Source organism: Schistocerca piceifrons, chromosome 9 (assembly GCF_021461385.2).
Source record: "Schistocerca piceifrons isolate TAMUIC-IGC-003096 chromosome 9, iqSchPice1.1, whole genome shotgun sequence".
Classification (NCBI taxonomy): domain Eukaryota; kingdom Metazoa; phylum Arthropoda; class Insecta; order Orthoptera; family Acrididae; genus Schistocerca; species Schistocerca piceifrons.
Genome location: NC_060146.1, coordinates 206,793,159 through 206,811,446, shown reverse-complemented (window position 1 = coordinate 206,811,446; position 18,288 = coordinate 206,793,159). Strand labels below are relative to the sequence as shown.

Sequence of the window (18,288 nt, the reverse complement as noted above, 5' to 3'; positions counted from 1 at the left end):
CACCTGTGGTGTAGGTTAGGAGACTGGGCCCTCACCTGTGGTGTGGGTGAAAGAGACCGGGCCCTCACCTGTGGTGTGGGTGACGGAGCGTGGGCCCTCACTTGTGGTGTAGGTGAAGGAGACTGGGCCCTCACCTGTGGTGTAGGTGAAGGAGACTTGGCTCTCACCTGTGGGGTAGGTTTGGGCCCTCACCTGTGGTGGGGGTGAAGGAGACTGGGCCCTCACCTGTGTTGTAGGTGAAGGAGACTGGGCCCGCACCTGTGTTGTAGGTGAAGGAGACTGGGCTCTCACCTGTGGTGTAGGTGAAGGAGACTGGGCCCTCACCTGTGGTGTAGGTTAGGGGACTGGGCCCTCATCTGTGGTGTAGGTGAAGGAGACTGGGCCCTCACCTGTGGTGTAGGTTAGGAGACTGGGCCCTCACCTGTGGTGTAGGTGAAGGAGACTGGGCCCTCACCTGTGGTGTAGGTGAAGGAGACTGGGCCCTCACCTGTGGTGTAGGTTAGGAGACTGGGCCCTCATCTATGGTGTAGGTGAAGGAGACTGGGCCCTCACCTGTGGTGTAGGTTAGGAGACAGGGCCCTCACCTGTGGTGTAGGTGAAGGAGACTGGGCCCTCACCTGTGGTGTAGGTTAGGAGACTGGGCCCTACCCTGTGGTGTAGGTGAAGGAGACTGGGCCCTCACCTGTGGTGTGTGTGAAGGAGACCGGGCCCTCACCTGCGGTGTAGGATAGGAGACTGGGCCCTAACCTGTGGTGTAGGTTAGGAGACTGGGCCCTCACCGGTGGTGTGGGTGAAGGAGACTGGGCCCTCACCTGTGGTGTAGGTGAAGGATACTGGGCCCTCACCTGTGGTGTAGGTGAAGGAGACTGGGCCCTCACCTGTGGTGTAGGTTAGGAGACTGGGCCCTCACCTGTGGTGTGGGTGAAGGAGACTGGGCCGTCACCTTTGGTGTAGGTGAAGGAGACTGGGCCCTCACCTGTGTGTGGGTGAAGGATACTGTGGCCTCACCTGTGGTATAGGTGAAGGAGACTGGGCTCTCATCTGTGGGGTAGGTGAAGGAGACTGGGCCCTCACCAGTGGGGTAGGTGAAGGAGACTGGGCCCTCACCTGTGGTGTAGGTGAAGGAGACTGGGCCCTCACCTGTGGTGTAGGTGAAGGAGACTCGGCCCTCACCTGTGGTGTAGGTGAAGGAGACTGGGCTCTCACCTGTGGGGTAGGTGAAGGACACTGGACCCTCACCGGTGGTGTAGGTGAAGGAGACGGAGCCCTCACCTGTGGTGTGGGTGAAGGAGACTGGACCCTCACCTGTGGTGTGGGTGACGGAGACTGAGCCCTCACCTGTGGTGTAGGTGAGGAGACTGGGCCCTCACCTGTGGTGTGGGTGAAGGAGACTGGGCCCTCACCTGTGGTGTAGGTGAAGGAGACTGGGCCCTCACCTGTGGTGTAGGTGAAGGAGACTGGGCCCTCACCTGTGGTATAGGTTAGGAGACTCGGCCCTCACCTGTGGTGTGGGTGAAGGAGACTGGGCCCTCACCTGTGGTGTAGGTGAAGGAGACTGGGCTCTCGCCTGTGGGATAGGTGAATGAGACATGGCCCTCACCTGTGGTGTAGGTGAAGGAGACTGGGCCCTCACCTGTGGTGTAGGTGGAGGAGACTGGGCCCTCACCTGTGGTGTAGGTTAAGGAGACTGGGCCCTCACCTGTGGTGTGGGTGAAGGAGACTGCGCCCTCTCCTGTGGTGTAGGTTAGGAGACTGGGACCTCACCTGTGTTGTAAGTGAAGGAGACTGGGCTCTCACCTGTGGTGTAGGTTATGAGACTGGGCCCTCACCTGTGGTGTGGGTGAAGGAGACTGGGCCCTCACCTGTGGTGTAGGTGAAGGAGACTGGGCCCTAACCTGTGTTGTAAGTGAAGGGGACTGGTCTCTCACCTGTGGTGTAGCTTAGGAGGCTTGGCCCTCACCTGTGGTGTGGGTGAAGGAGACCGGGCCCTCACCTGTGGCGTGGGTGACGGAGCCTGGGCCCTCACTTGTGGTGTAGGTGAAGGAGACTGGGCCCTCACCTGTGGTGTAGGTGAAGGAGACTGGGCTCTCACCTGTGGTGTAGGTTTGGGACCTCACCTGTGGTGTGGGTGAAGGAGACTGGGCCCTCACCTGTGGTGTAGGTGAAGGAGACATGGCCCTCACCTGTGGTGTAGGTGAAGGAGACTGGGCCCTCACCTGTGGTGTAGGTGAAGGAGACTGGGCCCTCACCTGTGGTGTAGGTTAAGGAGACTGGGCCCTCACCTGTGGTGTGGGTGAAGGAGACTGCGCCCTCACCTGTGGTGTAGGTTAGGAGACTGGGCCCTCACCTGTGATGTAAGTGAAGGAGACTGGGCTCTCACCTGTGGTGTAGGTTAGGAGACTGGGCCCTCACCTGTGGTGTAGGTGAAGGAGACTGGGTCCTCACCTGTGTTGTAAGTGAAGGAGACTGGTCTCTCACCTGTGGTGTAGGTTAGGAGACTGGGCCCTCACCTGTGGTGTGGGTGAAAGAGACCGGGCCCTCACCTGTGGTGTGGGTGACGGAGCCTGGGCCCTCACTTGTGGTGTAGGTGAATTAGACTGGGCCTTCACCTGTGGTGTAGGTGAAGGAGACTTGGCTCTCACCTGTGGTGTAGGTTTGGGCCCTCACCTGTGGTGGGGGTGAAGGAGACTGGGCTCTCACCTGTGGTGTAGGTGAAGGAGACTGGGCCCTCACCTGTGGTGTAGGTTAGGGGACTGGGCCCTCACCTGTGGTGTAGGTGAAGGAGACTGGGCCCTCACCTGTGGTGTAGGTTAGGAGACTGGGCCCTCACCTGTGGTGTAGGTGTAGGAGACTGGGCCCTCACCTGTGGTGTAGGTGAAGGAGACTGGGCCCTGACCTGTGGTGTAGGTTAGGAGACTGGGCCCTCACCTGTGGTGTAGGTGAAGGAGACTGGGCCCTCACCTGTGGTGTAGGTTAGGAGACAGGGCCCTCACCTGTGGTGTAGGTGAAGGAGACTGGGCCCTCACCTGTGGTGTAGGTTAGGAGACTGGGCCCTACCCTGTGGTGTAGGTGAAGGAGACTGTGCCCTCACCTGTGGTGTGTGTGAAGGAGACCGGGCCCTCACCTGTGGTGTAGGATAGGAGACTGGGCCCTCACCTGTGGTGTAGGTGAAGGAGACTGGACCCTCACCTGTGGTGTAGGTTAGGAGACTGGGCCCTCACCTGTAGTGTAGGTGAAGGAGACTGGGCCCTCACCTGTGGTGTAGGTTAGGATACTGGGCCCTCACCTGTGGTGTGGATGAAGGAGATGGGTCCCTCACCTGTGTAGATGAAGATGAGGCCCTGATAAATTGTGTAGGGGAAGGAGATAGGGCCCTAACCTGTGGTGAAGGAGGTGGGGCCCTCAATCGTTGTGTAGGTGAAATAGATGGGGCCCTCACCTGAGCTGTAAGTGAAGGTGATAATGGCCTCATCTGTGTTGTAAGTGAAGGAGACTGGTCTCTTACCTGTGGTGTAAGTGAAGGAGACTGGGCCCTCACCTGTGGTGTAGGTTAGGAGACTGGGCCCTCACCTGTGGTGTGGGTGAAGGAGACTGGGCCGTCACCCGTGGTGTAGGTGAAGGGACTGGGCCCTCACCTGTGTGTGGGTGAAGGAGACTGGGCCCTCACCTGTGGTGTAGATGAAGGAGACTGGGCTCTCACATGTGGGGTAGGTGAAGGAGACTGGGCCCTCACCTGTGGTGTAGGTGAATGAGACTGGGCCCTCACCTGTGGTGTGGGTGAAGGAGATTGGGCCCTCACCTGTGGTGTGGGTGAAGGAGACTGGGCCCTCACCTGTGTGGTGGGAGAAGGAGACTGGGCCCTCACCTGTGGTGTAGGTTAGGAGACTGGGCCCTCACCGGTGGTGTGGGTGAAGGAGACTGGGCCCTCACCTGTGGTGTAGGTGAAGGAGACTGGGCCCTCACCTGTAGTGTAGGTGAAGGAGACTGGGCCCTCACCTGTGGTGTAGGTTAGGAGACTGGGCCCTCACCTGTGGTGTGGGTGAAGGAGACTGGGCCGTCACCCGTGGTGTAGGTGAAGGAGACTGGGCCCTCACCTGTGTGTGGGTGAAGGAGACTGTGGCCTCACCTGTGGTGTAGGTGAGGGAGACTGGGCTCTCATCTGTGGGGTAGGTGAAGGAGACTGGGCCCTCACCAGTGGGGTAGGTGAAGGAGACTGGGCCCTCACCTGTGGTGTAGGTGACGGAGACTGGGCCCTCACCTGTGGTGTAGGTGAAGGAGACTCGGCCCTCACCTGTGGTGTAGGTGAAGGAGACTGGGCTCTCACCTGTGGGGTAGGTGAAGGAGACTGGGCCCTCACCTGTGGTGTAGGTTAGGAGACTGGGACCTCACCTGTGTGGTAAGTGAAGGAGACTGGGCTCTCACCTGTGGTGTAGGTTAGGAGACTGGGCCCTCACCTGTGGTGTGGGTGAAGGAGACTGGGCCCTCACCTGTGGTGTAGGTGAGGGAGACTGGGCCCTCACCAGTGTTGTAAGTGAAGTGGACTGGTCTCTCACCTGTGGTGTAGCTTAGGAGGCTGGGCCCTCACCTGTGGTGTGGGTGAAGGAGACCGGGCCCTCACCTGTGGTGTGGGTGATGGAGCCTGGGCCCTCACTTGTGGTGTAGGTGAAGGAGACTGGGCCCTCACCTGTGGTGTAGGTGAAGGAGACTGGGCTCTCACCTGTGGTGTAGGTTGGGGCCCTCACCTGTGGTGGGGGTGAAGGAGACTGGGCCCTCACCTGTGTTGTAGGTGAAGGAGACTGGGCCCTCACCTGTGGTGTAGGTGAAGGAGACTGGGCCCTCACCTGTGGTGTAGGTTAGGAGACTGGACCCTCACCTGTGGTGTAGCTGAAGGAGACTGGGCCCTCACCTGTGTTGTAAGTGAGGAGTCTGGGCCCTCACCTGTGGTGTGAGTGAAGGAGATGGTCCCTCACCTGTGTAGTTTAAGATGAGGCCCTTAGCTATTGTGTAGGTGAAGTAGATAGGGCCCTAACCTGTGGTGAAGGAGATGGGGCCCTCAGTCATTGTGTAGGTGAAATAGATGGGGCCCTCACCTGAGCTGTAAGTGAAGGTGATAATGGCCTCATCTGTGTTGTAAGTGAAGGAGACTGGGCCGTCACCTGTGGTGTAGGTTAGGAGACTGGGCCCTCACCTGTGTTGTAAGTGAGGAGACTGGGCCCTCACCTGTGGTGTGGGTGAAGGAGATGGGTCACTCACCTGTGTAGATGAAGATGAGGCCCTGAGCTATTGTGTAGGTGAAGGAGATAGGGCCCTAACCTGTGGTGAAGGAGATGGGGCCCTCAGTCATTGTGTAGGTGAAATAGATGGGGCCCTCTCCTGAGCTGTAAGTGAAGGTGATAATGGCCTCATCTGTGTTGTAAGTGAATGAGACTGGGCTCTCACCTGTGGTGTAGGTGAAGGAGACTGGGCCCTCACCTGTGGTGTAGGTTAGGAGACTGGGCCCTCACCTGTGTTGTAAGTGAAGAGACTGGGGCCTCACCTGTGGTGTGGGTGAAGGAGATGGGCCCCTCACCTGTGTAGATGAAGATGAGGCCCTGAGCTATTGTGTAGGTGAAGGAGATAGGGCCCTAACCTGTGGTGAAGGAGATGGGGCCCTCAGTCATTGTGTAGGTGAAATAGATGGGGCCCTCACCTGAGCTGTATGTGAAGGTGATAATGGCCTCATCTGTGTTGTAAGTGAAGGAGACTGGGCTCTCACCTGTGGTGTTGGTGAAGGAGACTGGGCCCTCACCTGTGGTGTAGGTTAGGAGACTGGGCCCTCACCTGTGTTGTAAGTGAGGAGACTGGGCCCTCACCTGTAGTGTAGGTTAGGAGACTGGGCCCTCACCTGTGTTGTAAGTGAGGAGACTGGGCCCTCACCTGTGGTGTAGGTGAAGGAGATGGGTCCCTCACCTGTGTAGATGAAGATAAGGCCCTGAGCTATTGTGTAGGTGAAGGAGATAGGGCCCTAACCTGTGGTGAAGGAGATGGGGCCCTCAGTCATTGTGTAGGTGAAATAGATGGAGCCCTCACCTGAGCTGTAAGTGAAGGTGATAAAGACCTCATCTGTGTTGTAAGTGAAGGAAACTGGGCTCTCACCTGTGGTGTAGGTGAAGGAGACTGGGCCCTCGCCTGTGGTGTAGGTGAAGGAGGCTGGGCCCTCACCTGTGGTGTAGCTTAGGAGACTGGGCCCTCACCTGTGTTGTAAGTGAGGAGACTGGGCCCTCACCTGTGGTGTGGGTGAAGGAGATGGGTCCCTCACCTGTGTAGATGAAGATGAGGCCCTGAGCTATTGTGTAGGTGAAGTAGATAGGGCCCTAACCTGTGGTGAAGGAGATGGGGCCCTCAGTCATTGTGTAGGTGAAATAGATGGGGCCCTCACCTGAGCTGTAAGTGAAGGTGATAATGGCCTCATCTGTGTTGTAAGTGAAGGAGACTGGGCTCTCACCTGTGGTGTAGGTTAGGAGACTGGGCCCTCACCTGTGTTGTAAGTGAGGAGACTGTGCCCTCACCTGTGGTGTGGGTGAAGGAGATGGGTCCCTCACCTGTGTAGATGAAGATGAGGCCCTGAGCTATTGTGTAGGTGAAGGAGATAGGGCCCTAACCTGTGGTGAAGGAGATGGGGCCCTCAGTCATTGTGTAGGTGAAATAGATGGGGCCCTCTCCTGAGCTGTAAGTGAAGGTGATAATGGCCTCATCTGTGTTGTAAGTGAATGAGACTGGGCTCTCACCTGTGGTGTAGGTGAAGGAGACTGGGCCCTCACCCGTGGTGTAGGTTAGGAGACTGGGCCCTCACCTGTGTTGTAAGTGAAGAGACTGGGGCCTCACCTGTGGTGTGGGTGAAGGAGACTGGCCCTCACCTGTGGTGTAGGTGAAGGAGACTGGGCCCTCACCTGTGGTGTAGGTGGAGGAGACTGGGCCCTCACCTGTGGTGTAGGTTAAGGAGACTGGGCCCTCACCTGTGGTGTGGGTGAAGGAGACTGCGCCCTCACCTGTGGTGTAGGTTAGGAGACTGGGACCTCACCTGTGTGGTAAGTGAAGGAGACTGGGCTCTCACCTGTGGTGTAGGTTAGGAGACTGGGCCCTCACCTGTGGTGTAGGTGAGGGAGACTGGGCCCTCACCTGTGTTGTAAGTGAAGGGGACTGGTCTCTCACCTGTGGTGCAGCTTAGGAGGCTGGGCCCTCACCTGTGGTGTGGGTGAAGGAGACCGGGCCCTCACCTGTGGTGTGGGTGACGGAGCCTGGGCCCTCACTTGTGGTGTAGGTGAAGGAGACTGGGCCCTCACCTGTGGTGTAGGTGAAGGAGACTGGGCTCTCACCTGTGGTGTAGGTTTGGGCCCTCACCTGTGGTGGGGATGAAGGAGACTGGGCCCTCACCTGTGTTGTAGGTGAAGGAGACTGGGCCCTCACCTGTGGTGTAGGTGAAGGAGACTGGGCCCTCACCTGTGGTGTAGGTGAAGGAGACTGGGCCCTCACCTGTGTTGTAAGTGAGGAGTCTGGGCCCTCACCTGTGGTGTGAGTGAAGGAGATGGTCCCTCACCTGTGTAGTTTAAGATGAGGCCCTGAGCTATTGTGCAGGTGAAGGAGATAGGGCCCTAACCTGTGGTGAAGGAGATGGGGCCCTCAGTCATTGTGTAGGTGAAATAGATGGGGCCCTCACCTGAGCTGTATGTGAAGGTGATAATGGCCTCATCTGTGTTGTAAGTGAAGGAGACTGGGCTCTCACCTGTGGTGTTGGTGAAGGAGACTGGGCCCTCACCTGTGGTGTAGGTTAGGAGACTGGGCCCTCACCTGTGTTGTAAGTGAGGAGACTGGGCCCTCACCTGTAGTGTAGGTTAGGAGACTGGGCCCTCACCTGTGTTGTAAGTGAAGAGACTGGGCCCTCACCTGTGGTGTAGGTGAAGGAGATGGGTCCCTCACCTGTGTAGGTGAAGATGAGGCCCTGAGCTATTGTGTAGGTGAAGGAGATAGGGCCCTAACCTGTGGTGAAGGAGATGGGGCCCTCAGTCATTGTGTAGGTGAAATAGATGGAGCCCTCACCTGAGCTGTAAGTGAAGGTGATAATGGCCTCATCTGTGTTGTAAGTGGAGGAAACTGGGCTCTCACCTGTGGTGTAGGTGAAGGAGACTGGGCCCTCGCCTGTGGTGTAGGTGAAGGAGACTGGGCCCTCACCTGTGGTGTAGCTTAGGAGACTTGGCCCTCACCTGTGTTGTAAGTGAGGAGACTGGGCCTTCACCTGTGGTGTGTGTGAAGGAGATGGGTCCCTCACCTGTGTAGATGAAGATGAGGCCCTGAGCTATTGTGTAGGTGAAGGAGATAGGGCCCTAACCTGTGTTGAAGGAGATGGGGCCCTCACCTGTGGTGTAGGTTAGGAGACTGGGCCCTCACCTGTGGTGTAGGTGAAGGAGACTGGGCCCTCACCTGTGGTGTAGGTTAGGAGACTGGGCCCTCACCTGTGGTGTAGGTGAAGGAGACTGGGCCCTTACCTGTGATGTAGGTTAATAGACTGGGCCCTCACCTGTGTTGTAAGTGAGGAGACTGGGCCCTCACCTGTGGGGTGGGTGAAGGAGATGTGTCCCTCACCCGTGTAGATGAAGATGAGGCCCTGAGATATTGTGTAGGTGAAGGAGATAGGGCCCTAACCTGTGGTGAAGGAGATGGGGCCCTCAGTCATTGTGTAGGTGAAATAGATGGGGCCCTCACCTGAGCTGTAAGTGAAGGTGATAATGGCCTCTTCTGTGTTGTAAGTGAAGGAGACTGGGCTCTCACCTGTGGTGTAGGTTAGGAGACTGGGCCCTCACCTGTGGTGTAGGTGAAGGAGACTGGGCCCTTACCTGTGGTGTGGGTGAAGGAGATGGGTCCCCCACCTGTGTAGATGTAGATGAGGCCCTGAGCTATTGTGTAGGTGAAGGAGATAGGGCCCTAACCTGTGGTGAAGGAGATGGGGCCCTCACCTGTGGTGTAGGACTGGGCCCTCACCTGTGGTGTAGGTGAAGGAGACTGGGCCCTCACCTGTGGTGTAGGTTAGGAGACTGGGCCCTCACCTGTGGTGTAGGTGAAGGAGACTGGGCCCTCACCTGTGGTGTAGGTTAGGAGACTGGGCCCTCACCTGTGTTGTAAGAGAGGAGACTGGGCCCTCACCTGTGGTGTGGGTGAAGGAGATGGGTCCGTCACCTGTGTATATGAAGATGAGGTCCTGAGCTATTGTGCAGGTGAAGGAGATAGGGCCCTAACCTTTGGTGAAGGAGATGGGTCCCTCACCTGTGGTGTAGGTTAGGTGACTGGGCTCTCACCTGTGGTGTAGGTGAAGGAGACTGGGCCCTCACCTGTGGTGTGGGTTAGGAGACTGGGCCCTCACCTGCGTTGTAGGTGAGGAGACTGGGCCCTCACCCGTGGTGTGGGTGAAGGAGATGGGTCCCTCACCTGTGTAGATGAAGATGAGGCCCTGAGCTATTGTGTAGGTGAAGGATATAGGGCCCTAACCTGTGGTGAAGGAGATGGGGCCCTCAGTCATTGTGTAGGTGAAATAGATGGGGCCCTCACCTAGCTGTAAGTGAAAGTGATAATGGCCTCATCTGTGTTGTAAGTGAAGGAGACTGGGCTCTCACCTGTGGTGTAGGTGAAGGAGACTGGGCCCTCACCTGTGGTGTAGGTTAGGAGACTGGGCCCTCACCTGTGGTGTAGGTGTAGGAGACTGGGCCCTCACCTGTGGTGTAGGTTAGGAGACTGGGCCCTCACCTGTGTTGTAAGTGAGGAGACTGGGCCCTTACCTGTGGTGTGGGTGAATGAGATGGGTCCCTCACCTGTGTAGATGAAGATGAGGCCCTGAGCTATTGTGTAGGTGAAGGAGATAGGGCCCTAACCTGTGGTGAAGGAGATGGGGCCCTCACCTGTGGTGTAGGTTAGGAGACTGGGCCCTCACCTGTGGTGTAGGTGAAGGAGTCTGGGCCCTCACCTGTGGTGCAGGTTAGGGGACTGGGCGCTCACCTGTGGTGTAGGTGAAGGAGACTGGGCCCTCACTTGTGGTTTAGGTTAGGAGACTGGGCCCTCACCTGTGTTGTAAGTGAGGAGAATGGGCCCTCACCTGTGTGTGGGTGAAGGAGATGGGTCCCTCACCTGTGTAGATGAAGATGAGGCCCTGAGCTATTGTGTAGGTGAAGGAGATAGGGCCCTTACCTGTGGTGAAGGAGATGGGGCCCTCAGTTATTGTGTGGGTGAAATAGATGGGGCCGTCACCTGAGCTGTAAGTGAAGGTGATAATGGCCTCATCTGTGTTGCAAGTGAACGAGACTGGGCTCTCACCTGTGGTGTAGGTGAAGGAGACTGGGCCCTCACCTGTGGTGTAGGTTAGGAGACTGGGCCCTCACCTGTGTTGTAAGTGAGGAGACTGGGCCCTCACCTTTGGTGTGGGTGAAGGAGATGGGTCCCTCACCTGTGTAGATGAAGATGAGGCCCTGAGCTATTGTGTAGGTGAAGGAGATAGGGCCCTAACCTGTGGTGAAGGAGATGGGGCCCTCAGTCATAGTGTAGGTGAAATAGATGGGGCCCTCACCTGATCTGTAAGTGAAGGTGATAATGGGCTCATCTGTGTTGTAAGTTAAGGAGACTGGGCTCTCACCTGTGGTGTAGGTGAAGGAGACTGGGCCCTCACCTGTGGTGTAGGTTAAGAGACTGGGCCCTCACCTGTGTTGTAAGTGAGGAGACTGGGCCCTCACCTGTGGTGTGGGTGAAGGAGATGGGTCCCTCACCTGTGTAGAAGAAGATGAGGCCCTGAGCTATTGTGTAGGTGAAGGTGATAGGGCTCTAACCTGTGGTGAAGGAGATGGGGCCCTCAGTCATTGTGTAGGTGAAATAGATGGGGCCCTCACCTGAGCTGTAAGTGAAGGTGATAATGGCCTCATCTGCGTTGTAAGTGAAGGAGACTGGGCCCTCACCTGTGGTGTAGGTGAAGGAGACTGGTCCCTCACCTGTGGTGTAGGTTAGGAGACTGGGCCCTCACCTGTGGTGTAGGTGAGGGAGACTGTTCCCTCACCTGTGGTGTAGGTTAGGAGACTGGGCTCTCACCTGTGTTGTAAGTGAGGAGACTGGGCCCTCACCTGTGGTGTAGGTGAAGGAGCCTGGGCCCTCACCTGTGGTGTAGGTTAGGAGACTGGGCTCTCACCTGTGTTGTAAGTGAGGAGACTGGGCCCTCACCTGTGTTGTAAGTGAGGAGACTGGGCCCTCACCTGTGGTGTAGGTGAAGGAGACTGGGCCCTCACCTGTGGTGTAGGTTAGGAGACTGGGCTCTCACCTGTGTTGTAAGTGAGGAGACTGGGCCCTCACCTGTGTTGTAAGTGAGGAGACTGAGCCCTCACCTGTGGTGTAGGTGAGGAGACTGGGCCCTCACCTGTGGTGTGGGTGAAGGAGACTGGGCCCTCACCTGTGGTGTAGGTGAAGGAGACTGGGCCCTCACCTGTGGTGTAGGTGAAGGAGACTGGGCCCTCACCTGTGGTATAGGTTAGGAGACTGGGCCCTCACCTGTGGTGGTGGTGAAGGAGACTGGGCCCTCACCTGTGGTGTAGGTGAAGGAGACTGGGCTCTCACCTGTGGGATAGGTGAAGGAGACATGGCCCTCACCTGTGGTGTAGGTGAAGGAGACTGGGCCCTCACCTGTGGTGTAGGTGGAGGAGACTGGGCCCTCACCTGTGGTGTAGGTTAAGGAGACTGGGCCCTCACCTGTGGTGTGGGTGAAGGAGACTGCGCCCTCACCTGTGGTGTAGGTTAGGAGACTGGGACCTCACCTGTGTGGTAAGTGAAGGAGACTGGGCTCTCACCTGTGGTGTAGGTTAGGAGACTGGGCCCTCACCTGTGGTGTGGGTGAAGGAGACTGGGCCCTCACCTGTGGTGTAGGTGAGGGAGACTGGGCCCTCACCTGTGTTGTAAGTGAAGGGGACTGGTCTCTCACCTGTGGTGTAGCTTAGGAGGCTGGGCCCTCACCTGTGGTGTGGGTGAAGGAGACCGGGCCCTCACCTGTGGTGTGGGTGACGGAGCCTGGGCCCTCACTTGTGGTGTAGGTGAAGGAGACTGGGCCCTCACCTGTGGTGTAGGTGAAGGAGACTGGGCTCTCACCTGTGGTGTAGGTTTGGGCCCTCACCTGTGGTGGGGGTGAAGGAGACTGGGCCCTCACCTGTGTTGTAGGTGAAGGAGACTGGGCCCTCACCTGTGGTGTAGGTGAAGGAGACTGGGCCCTCACCTGTGGTGTAGGTTAGGAGACTGGACCCTCACCTGTGGTGTAGGTGAAGGAGACTGGGCCCTCACCTGTGTTGTAAGTGAGGAGTCTGGGCCCTCACCTGTGGTGTGAGTGAAGGAGATGGTCCCTCACCTGTGTAGTTTAAGATGAGGCCCTGAGCTATTGTGCAGGTGAAGGAGATAGGGCCCTAACCTGTGGTGAAGGAGATGGGGCCCTCAGTCATTGTGTAGGTGAAATAGATGGGGCCCTCACCTGAGCTGTAAGTGAAGGTGATAATGGCCTCATCTGTGTTGTAAATGAAGGAGACTGGCCTCTCACCTGTGGTGTAGGTGAAGGAGACTGGGCCCTCATTTGTGGTGTATGTTAGGAGACTGGACCCTCTCCTGTGTTGTAAGTGAGGAGATTGGGCCCTCACCTGTGGTGTGGGTGAAGGAGATGGGTCCCTCACCTGTGTAGATGAAGATGAGGCCCTGAGCTATTGTGTAGGTGAAGTAGATAGGGCCCTAACCTGTGGTGAAGGAGATGGGGCCCTCAGTCATTGTGTAGGTGAAGTAGATGGGGCCCTCACCTGAGCTGTAAGTGAAGGTGATAATGGCCTCATCTGTGTTGTAAGTGAAGGAGACTGGGCCCTCACCTGTGGTGTAGGTTAGGAGACTGGGCCCTCACCTGTGTTGTAAGTGAGGAGACTGGGCCCTCACCTGTGGTGTGGGTGAAGGAGATGGGTCCCTCACCTGTGTAGATGAAGATGAGGCCCTGAGCTATTGTGTAGGTGAAGGAGATAGGGCCCTAACCTGTGGTGAAGGAGATGGGGCCCTCAGTCATTGTGTAGGTGAAATAGATGGGGCCCTCTCCTGAGCTGTAAGTGAAGGTGATAATGGCCTCATCTGTGTTGTAAGTGAATGAGACTGGGCTCTCACCTGTGGTGTAGGTGAAGGAGACTAGGCCCTCACCTGTGGTGTAGGTTAGGAGACTGGGCCCTCACCTGTGTTGTAAGTGAAGAGACTGGGGCCTCACCTGTGGTGTGGGTGAAGGAGATGGGCCCCTCACCTGTGTAGATGAAGATGAGGCCCTGAGCTATTGTGTAGGTGAAGGAGATAGGGCCCTAACCTGTGGTGAAGGAGATGGGGCCCTCAGTCATTGTGTAGGTGAAATAGATGGGGCCCTCACCTGAGCTGTACGTGAAGGTGATAATGGCCTCATCTGTGTTGTAAGTGAAGGAGACTGGGCTCTCACCTGTGGTGTTGGTGAAGGAGACTGGGCCCTCACCTGTGGTGTAGGTTAGGAGACTGGGCCCTCACCTGTGTTGTAAGTGAGGAGACTGGGCCCTCACCTGTAGTGTAGGTTAGGAGACTGGGCCCTCACCTGTGTTGTAAGTGAGGAGACTGGGCCCTCACCTGTGGTGTAGGTGAAGGAGATGGGTCCCTCACCTGTGTAGATGAAGATGAGGCCCTGAGCTATTGTGTAGGTGAAGGAGATAGGGCCCTAACCTGTGGTGAAGGAGATGGGGCCCTCAGTCATTGTGTAGGTGAAATAGATGGAGCCCTCACCTGAGCTGTAAGTGAAGGTGATAATGGCCTCATCTGTGTTGTAAGTGAAGGAAACTGGGCTCTCACCTGTGGTGTAGGTGAAGGAGACTGGGCCCTCGCCTGTGGTGTAGGTGAAGGAGACTGGGCCCTCACCTGTGGTGTAGCTTAGGAGACTGGGCCCTCACCTGTGTTGTAAGTGAGGAGACTGGGCCCTCACCTGTGGTGTGGGTGAAGGAGATGGGTCCCTCACCTGTGTAGATGAAGATGAGGCCCTGAGCTATTGTGTAGGTGAAGTAGATAGGGCCCTAACCTGTGGTGAAGGAGATGGGGCCCTCAGTCATTGTGTAGGTGAAATAGATGGGGCCCTCACCTGAGCTGTAATTGAAGGTGATAATGGCCTCATCTGTGTTGTAAGTGAAGGAGACTGGGCTCTCACCTGTGGTGTAGGTTAGGAGACTGGGCCCTCACCTGTGTTGTAAGTGACGAGACTGGGCCCTCACCTGTGGTGTGGGTGAATGAGATGGGTCCCTCACTTGTGGTGTAGGTGAAGGAGACTGGGCCCTCACCTGTGGAGTAGGTGAAGGAGACTGGGCTCTCACCTGTGGTGTAGGTTTGGGCCCTCACCTGTGGTGGGGGTGAAGGAGACTGGGCCCTCACCTGTGTTGTAGGTGAAGGAGACTGGGCCCTCACCTGTGGTGTAGGTGAAGGAGACTGGGCCCTCACCTGTGGTGTAGGTTAGGAGACTGGACCCTCACCTGTGGTGTAGGTGAAGGAGACTGGGCCCTCACCTGTGGTGTAGGTTAGGAGACTGGACCCTCACCTGTGGTGTAGGTGAAGGAGACTGGGCCCTCACCTGTGTTGTAAGTGAGGAGTCTGGGCCCTCACCTGTGGTGTGAGTGAAGGAGATGGTCCCTCACCTGTGTAGTTTAAGATGAGGCCCTGAGCTATTGTGCAGGTGAAGGAGATAGGGCCCTAACCTGTGGTGAAGGAGATGGGGCCCTCAGTCATTGTGTAGGTGAAATAGATGGGGCCCTCACCTGAGCTGTAAGTGAAGGTGATAATGGCCTCATCTGTGTTGTAAATGAAGGAGACTGGGCTCTCACCTGTGGTGTAGGTGAAGGAGACTGGGCCCTCATTTGTGGTGTATGTTAGGAGACTGGACCCTCACCTGTGTTGTAAGTGAGGAGATTGGGCCCTCACCTGTGGTGTGGGTGAAGGAGATGGGTCCCTTACCTGTGTAGATGAAGATGAGGCCCTGAGCTATTGTGTAGGTGAAGTAGATAGGGCCCTAACCTGTGGTGAAGGAGATGGGGCCCTCAGTCATTGTGTAGGTGAAATAGATGGGGCCCTCACCTGAGCTGTAAGTGAAGGTGATAATGGCCTCATCTGTGTTGTAAGTGAAGGAGACTGGGCTCTCACCTGTGGTGTAGGTTAGGAGACTGGGCCCTCACCTGTGTTGTAAGTGAGGAGACTGGGCCCTCACCTGTGGTGTGGGTGAAGGAGATGGGTCCCTCACCTGTGTAGATGAAGATGAGGCCCTGAGCTATTGTGTAGGTGAAGGAGATAGGGCCCTAACCTGTGGTGAAGGAGATGGGGCCCTCAGTCATTGTGTAGGTGAAATAGATGGGGCCCTCTCCTGAGCTGTAAGTGAAGGTGATAATGGCCTCATCTGTGTTGTAAGTGAATGAGACTGGGCTCTCACCTGTGGTGTAGGTGAAGGAGACTGGGCCCTCACCTGTGGTGTAGGTTAGGAGACTGGGCCCTCACCTGTGTTGTAAGTGAAGAGACTGGGGCCTCACCTGTGGTGTGGGTGAAGGAGACTGGGCCCTCACCTGTGGTGTAGGTGGAGGAGACTGGGCAATCACCTGTGGTGTAGGTTAAGGAGACTGGGCCCTCACCTGTGGTGTGGGTGAAGGAGACTGCGCCCTCACCTGTGGTGTAGGTTAGGAGACTGGGCCCTCACCTGTGTTGTAAGTGAAGAGACTGGGGCCTCACCTGTGCTGTAGGTGAAGGAGACTGGGCCCTCACCTGTGGTGTAGGTGGAGGAGACTGGGCCCTCACCTGTGGTGTAGGTTAAGGAGACTGGGCCCTCACCTGTGGTGTGGGTGAAGGAGACTGCGCCCTCACCTGTGGTGTAGGTTACGAGACTGGCACCTCACCTGTGTGGTAAGTGAAGGAGACTGGGCTCTCACCTGTGGTGTAGGTTAGGAGACTGGGCCCTCACCTGTGGTGTAGGTGAGGGAGACTGGGCCCTCACCTGTGTTGTAAGTGAAGGGGACTGGTCTCTCACCTGTGGTGTAGCTTAGGAGGCTGGGCCCTCACCTGTGGTGTGGGTCAAGGAGACCGGGCCCTCACCTGTGGTGTGGGTGACGGAGCCTGGGCCCTCACTTGTGGTGTAGGTGAAGGAGACTGGGCCCTCACCTGTGGTGTAGGTGAAGGAGACTGGGCTCTCACCTGTGGTGTAGGTTTGGGCCCTCACCTGTGGTGGGGGTGAAGGAGACTGGGCCCTCACCTGTGTTGTAGGTGAAGGAGACTGGGCCCTCACCTGAGGTGTAGGTGAAGGAGACTGGGCCCTCACCTGTGGTGTAGGTTAGGAGACTGGACCCTCACCTGTGGTGTGGGTGAAGGAGACTGGGCCCTCACCTGTGTTGTAAGTGGGGAGTCTGGGCCCTCACCTGTGGTGTGAGTGAAGGAGATGGTCCCTCACCTGTGTAGTTTAAGATGAGGCCCTGAGCTATTGTGCAGGTGTAGGGGATAGGGCCCTAACCTGTGGTGAAGGAGATGGGGCCCTCAGTCATTGTGTAGGTGAAATAGATGGGGCCCTCACCTGAGCTGTAAGTGAAGGTGATAATGGCCTCATCTGTGTTGAAAATGAAGGAGACTGGGCTCTCACCTGTGGTGTAGGTGAAGGAGACTGGGCCCTCATTTGTGGTGTATGTTAGGAGACTGGACCCTCACCTGTGTTGTAAGTGAGGAGATTGGGCCCTCACCTGTGGTGTGGGTGAAGGAGATGGGTCCCTCACCTGTGTAGATGAAGATGAGGCCCTGAGCTATTGTGTAGGTGAAGTAGATAGGGCCCTAACCTGTGGTGAAGGAGATGGGGCCCTCAGTCATTGTGTAGGTGAAATAGATGGGGCCCTCACCTGAGCTGTAAGTGAAGGTGATAATAGCCTCATCTGTGTTGTAAGTGAAGGAGACTGGGCTCTCACCTGTGGTGTAGGTTAGGAGACTGGGCCCTCACCTGTGTTGTAAGTGAGGAGACTGGGCCCTCACCTGTGGTGTGGGTGAAGGAGATGGGTCCCTCACCTGTGTAGATGAAGATGAGGCCCTGAGCTATTGTGTAGGTGAAGGAGATAGGGCCCTAACCTGTGGTGAAGGAGATGGGGCCCTCAGTCATTGTGTAGGTGAAATAGATGGGGCCCTCTCCTGAGCTGTAAGTGAAGGTGATAATGGCCTCATCTGTGTTGTAAGTGAATGAGACTGGGCTCTCACCTGTGGTGTAGGTGAAGGAGACTGGGCCCTCACCTCTGGTGTAGGTTAGGAGACTGGGCCCTCACCTGTGTTGTAAGTGAAGAGACTGGGGCCTCACCTGTGGTGTGGGTGAAGGAGACTGGCCCTCACCTGTGGTGTAGGTGAAGGAGACTGGGCCCTCACCTGTGGTGTAGGTGGAGGAGACTGGGCCCTCACCTGTGGTGTAGGTTAAGGAGACTGGGCCCTCACCTGTGGTGTGGGTGAAGGAGACTGCGCCCTCACCTGTGGTGTAGGTTAGGAGACTGGGACCTCACCTGTGTGGTAAGTGAAGGAGACTGGGCTCTCACCTGTGGTGTAGGTTAGGAGACTGGGCCCTCACCTGTGGTGTAGGTGAGGGAGACTGGGCCCTCACCTGTGTTGTAAGTGAAGGGGACTGGTCTCTCACCTGTGGTGTAGCTTAGGAGGCTGGGCCCTCACCTGTGGTGTGGGTGAAGGAGACCGGGCCCTCACCTGTGGTGTGGGTGACGGAGCCTGGGCCCTCACTTGTGGTGTAGGTGAAGGAGACTGGGCCCTCACCTGTGGTGTAGGTGAAGGAGGCTGGGCTCTCACCTGTGGTGTAGGTTTGGGCCCTCACCTGTGGTGGGGGTGAAGGAGACTGGGCCCTCACCTGTGTTGTAGGTGAAGGAGACTGGGCCCTCACCTGTGGGGTAGGTTTGGGCCCTCACCTGTGGTGGGGGTGAAGGAGACTGGGCCCTCACCTGTGTTGTAGGTGAAGGAGACTGGGCCCTCACCTGTGGTGTAGGTGAAGGAGACTGGGCTCTCACCTGTGGTGTAGGTTTGGGCCCTCACCTGTGGTGTAGGTTAAGGAGACTGGGCCCTCACCTGTGGTGTGGGTGAAGGAGATGGGTCCCTCACCTGTGTAGATGAAGATGAGGCCCTGAGCTATTGTGTAGGTGAAGGAGATAGGGCCCTAACCTGTGGTGAAGGAGATGGGGCCCTCAGTCATTGTGTAGGTGAAATAGATGG

At 56.9% G+C, this 18,288-nt stretch overlaps 1 protein-coding gene across 1 annotated transcript in view; it reads right to left on the bottom strand.

The window, feature by feature from the left end:
- Positions 1–15: 15 nt before the first annotated feature.
- Positions 16–18,288, bottom strand: part of LOC124716862 (mucin-2-like) — a 47,427-nt gene continuing 29,154 nt past the window's right edge. Inside the window, exons 9-34 of the mRNA XM_047243414.1 lie at positions 17,740–17,962; positions 17,381–17,511; positions 16,114–16,369; positions 14,612–14,676; positions 14,292–14,514; positions 13,753–13,944; positions 13,373–13,531; positions 12,932–12,996; positions 12,458–12,713; positions 12,301–12,365; positions 12,013–12,235; positions 11,554–11,751; positions 10,845–11,003; positions 10,529–10,687; positions 10,153–10,371; positions 8,017–8,208; positions 7,637–7,795; positions 7,224–7,544; positions 6,010–6,201; positions 5,885–5,949; positions 4,586–4,808; positions 4,029–4,324; positions 2,511–2,642; positions 1,961–2,249; positions 911–1,338; positions 16–291 (exon numbers count right to left, since the gene is read on the bottom strand). Coding sequence (XP_047099370.1) covers positions 16–291; positions 911–1,338; positions 1,961–2,249; positions 2,511–2,642; positions 4,029–4,324; positions 4,586–4,808; positions 5,885–5,949; positions 6,010–6,201; positions 7,224–7,544; positions 7,637–7,795; positions 8,017–8,208; positions 10,153–10,371; positions 10,529–10,687; positions 10,845–11,003; positions 11,554–11,751; positions 12,013–12,235; positions 12,301–12,365; positions 12,458–12,713; positions 12,932–12,996; positions 13,373–13,531; positions 13,753–13,944; positions 14,292–14,514; positions 14,612–14,676; positions 16,114–16,369; positions 17,381–17,511; positions 17,740–17,962 — 5,166 coding nt within the window. The remainder of the gene's footprint in view (positions 292–910; positions 1,339–1,960; positions 2,250–2,510; positions 2,643–4,028; positions 4,325–4,585; positions 4,809–5,884; positions 5,950–6,009; positions 6,202–7,223; positions 7,545–7,636; positions 7,796–8,016; positions 8,209–10,152; positions 10,372–10,528; positions 10,688–10,844; positions 11,004–11,553; positions 11,752–12,012; positions 12,236–12,300; positions 12,366–12,457; positions 12,714–12,931; positions 12,997–13,372; positions 13,532–13,752; positions 13,945–14,291; positions 14,515–14,611; positions 14,677–16,113; positions 16,370–17,380; positions 17,512–17,739; positions 17,963–18,288) is intronic.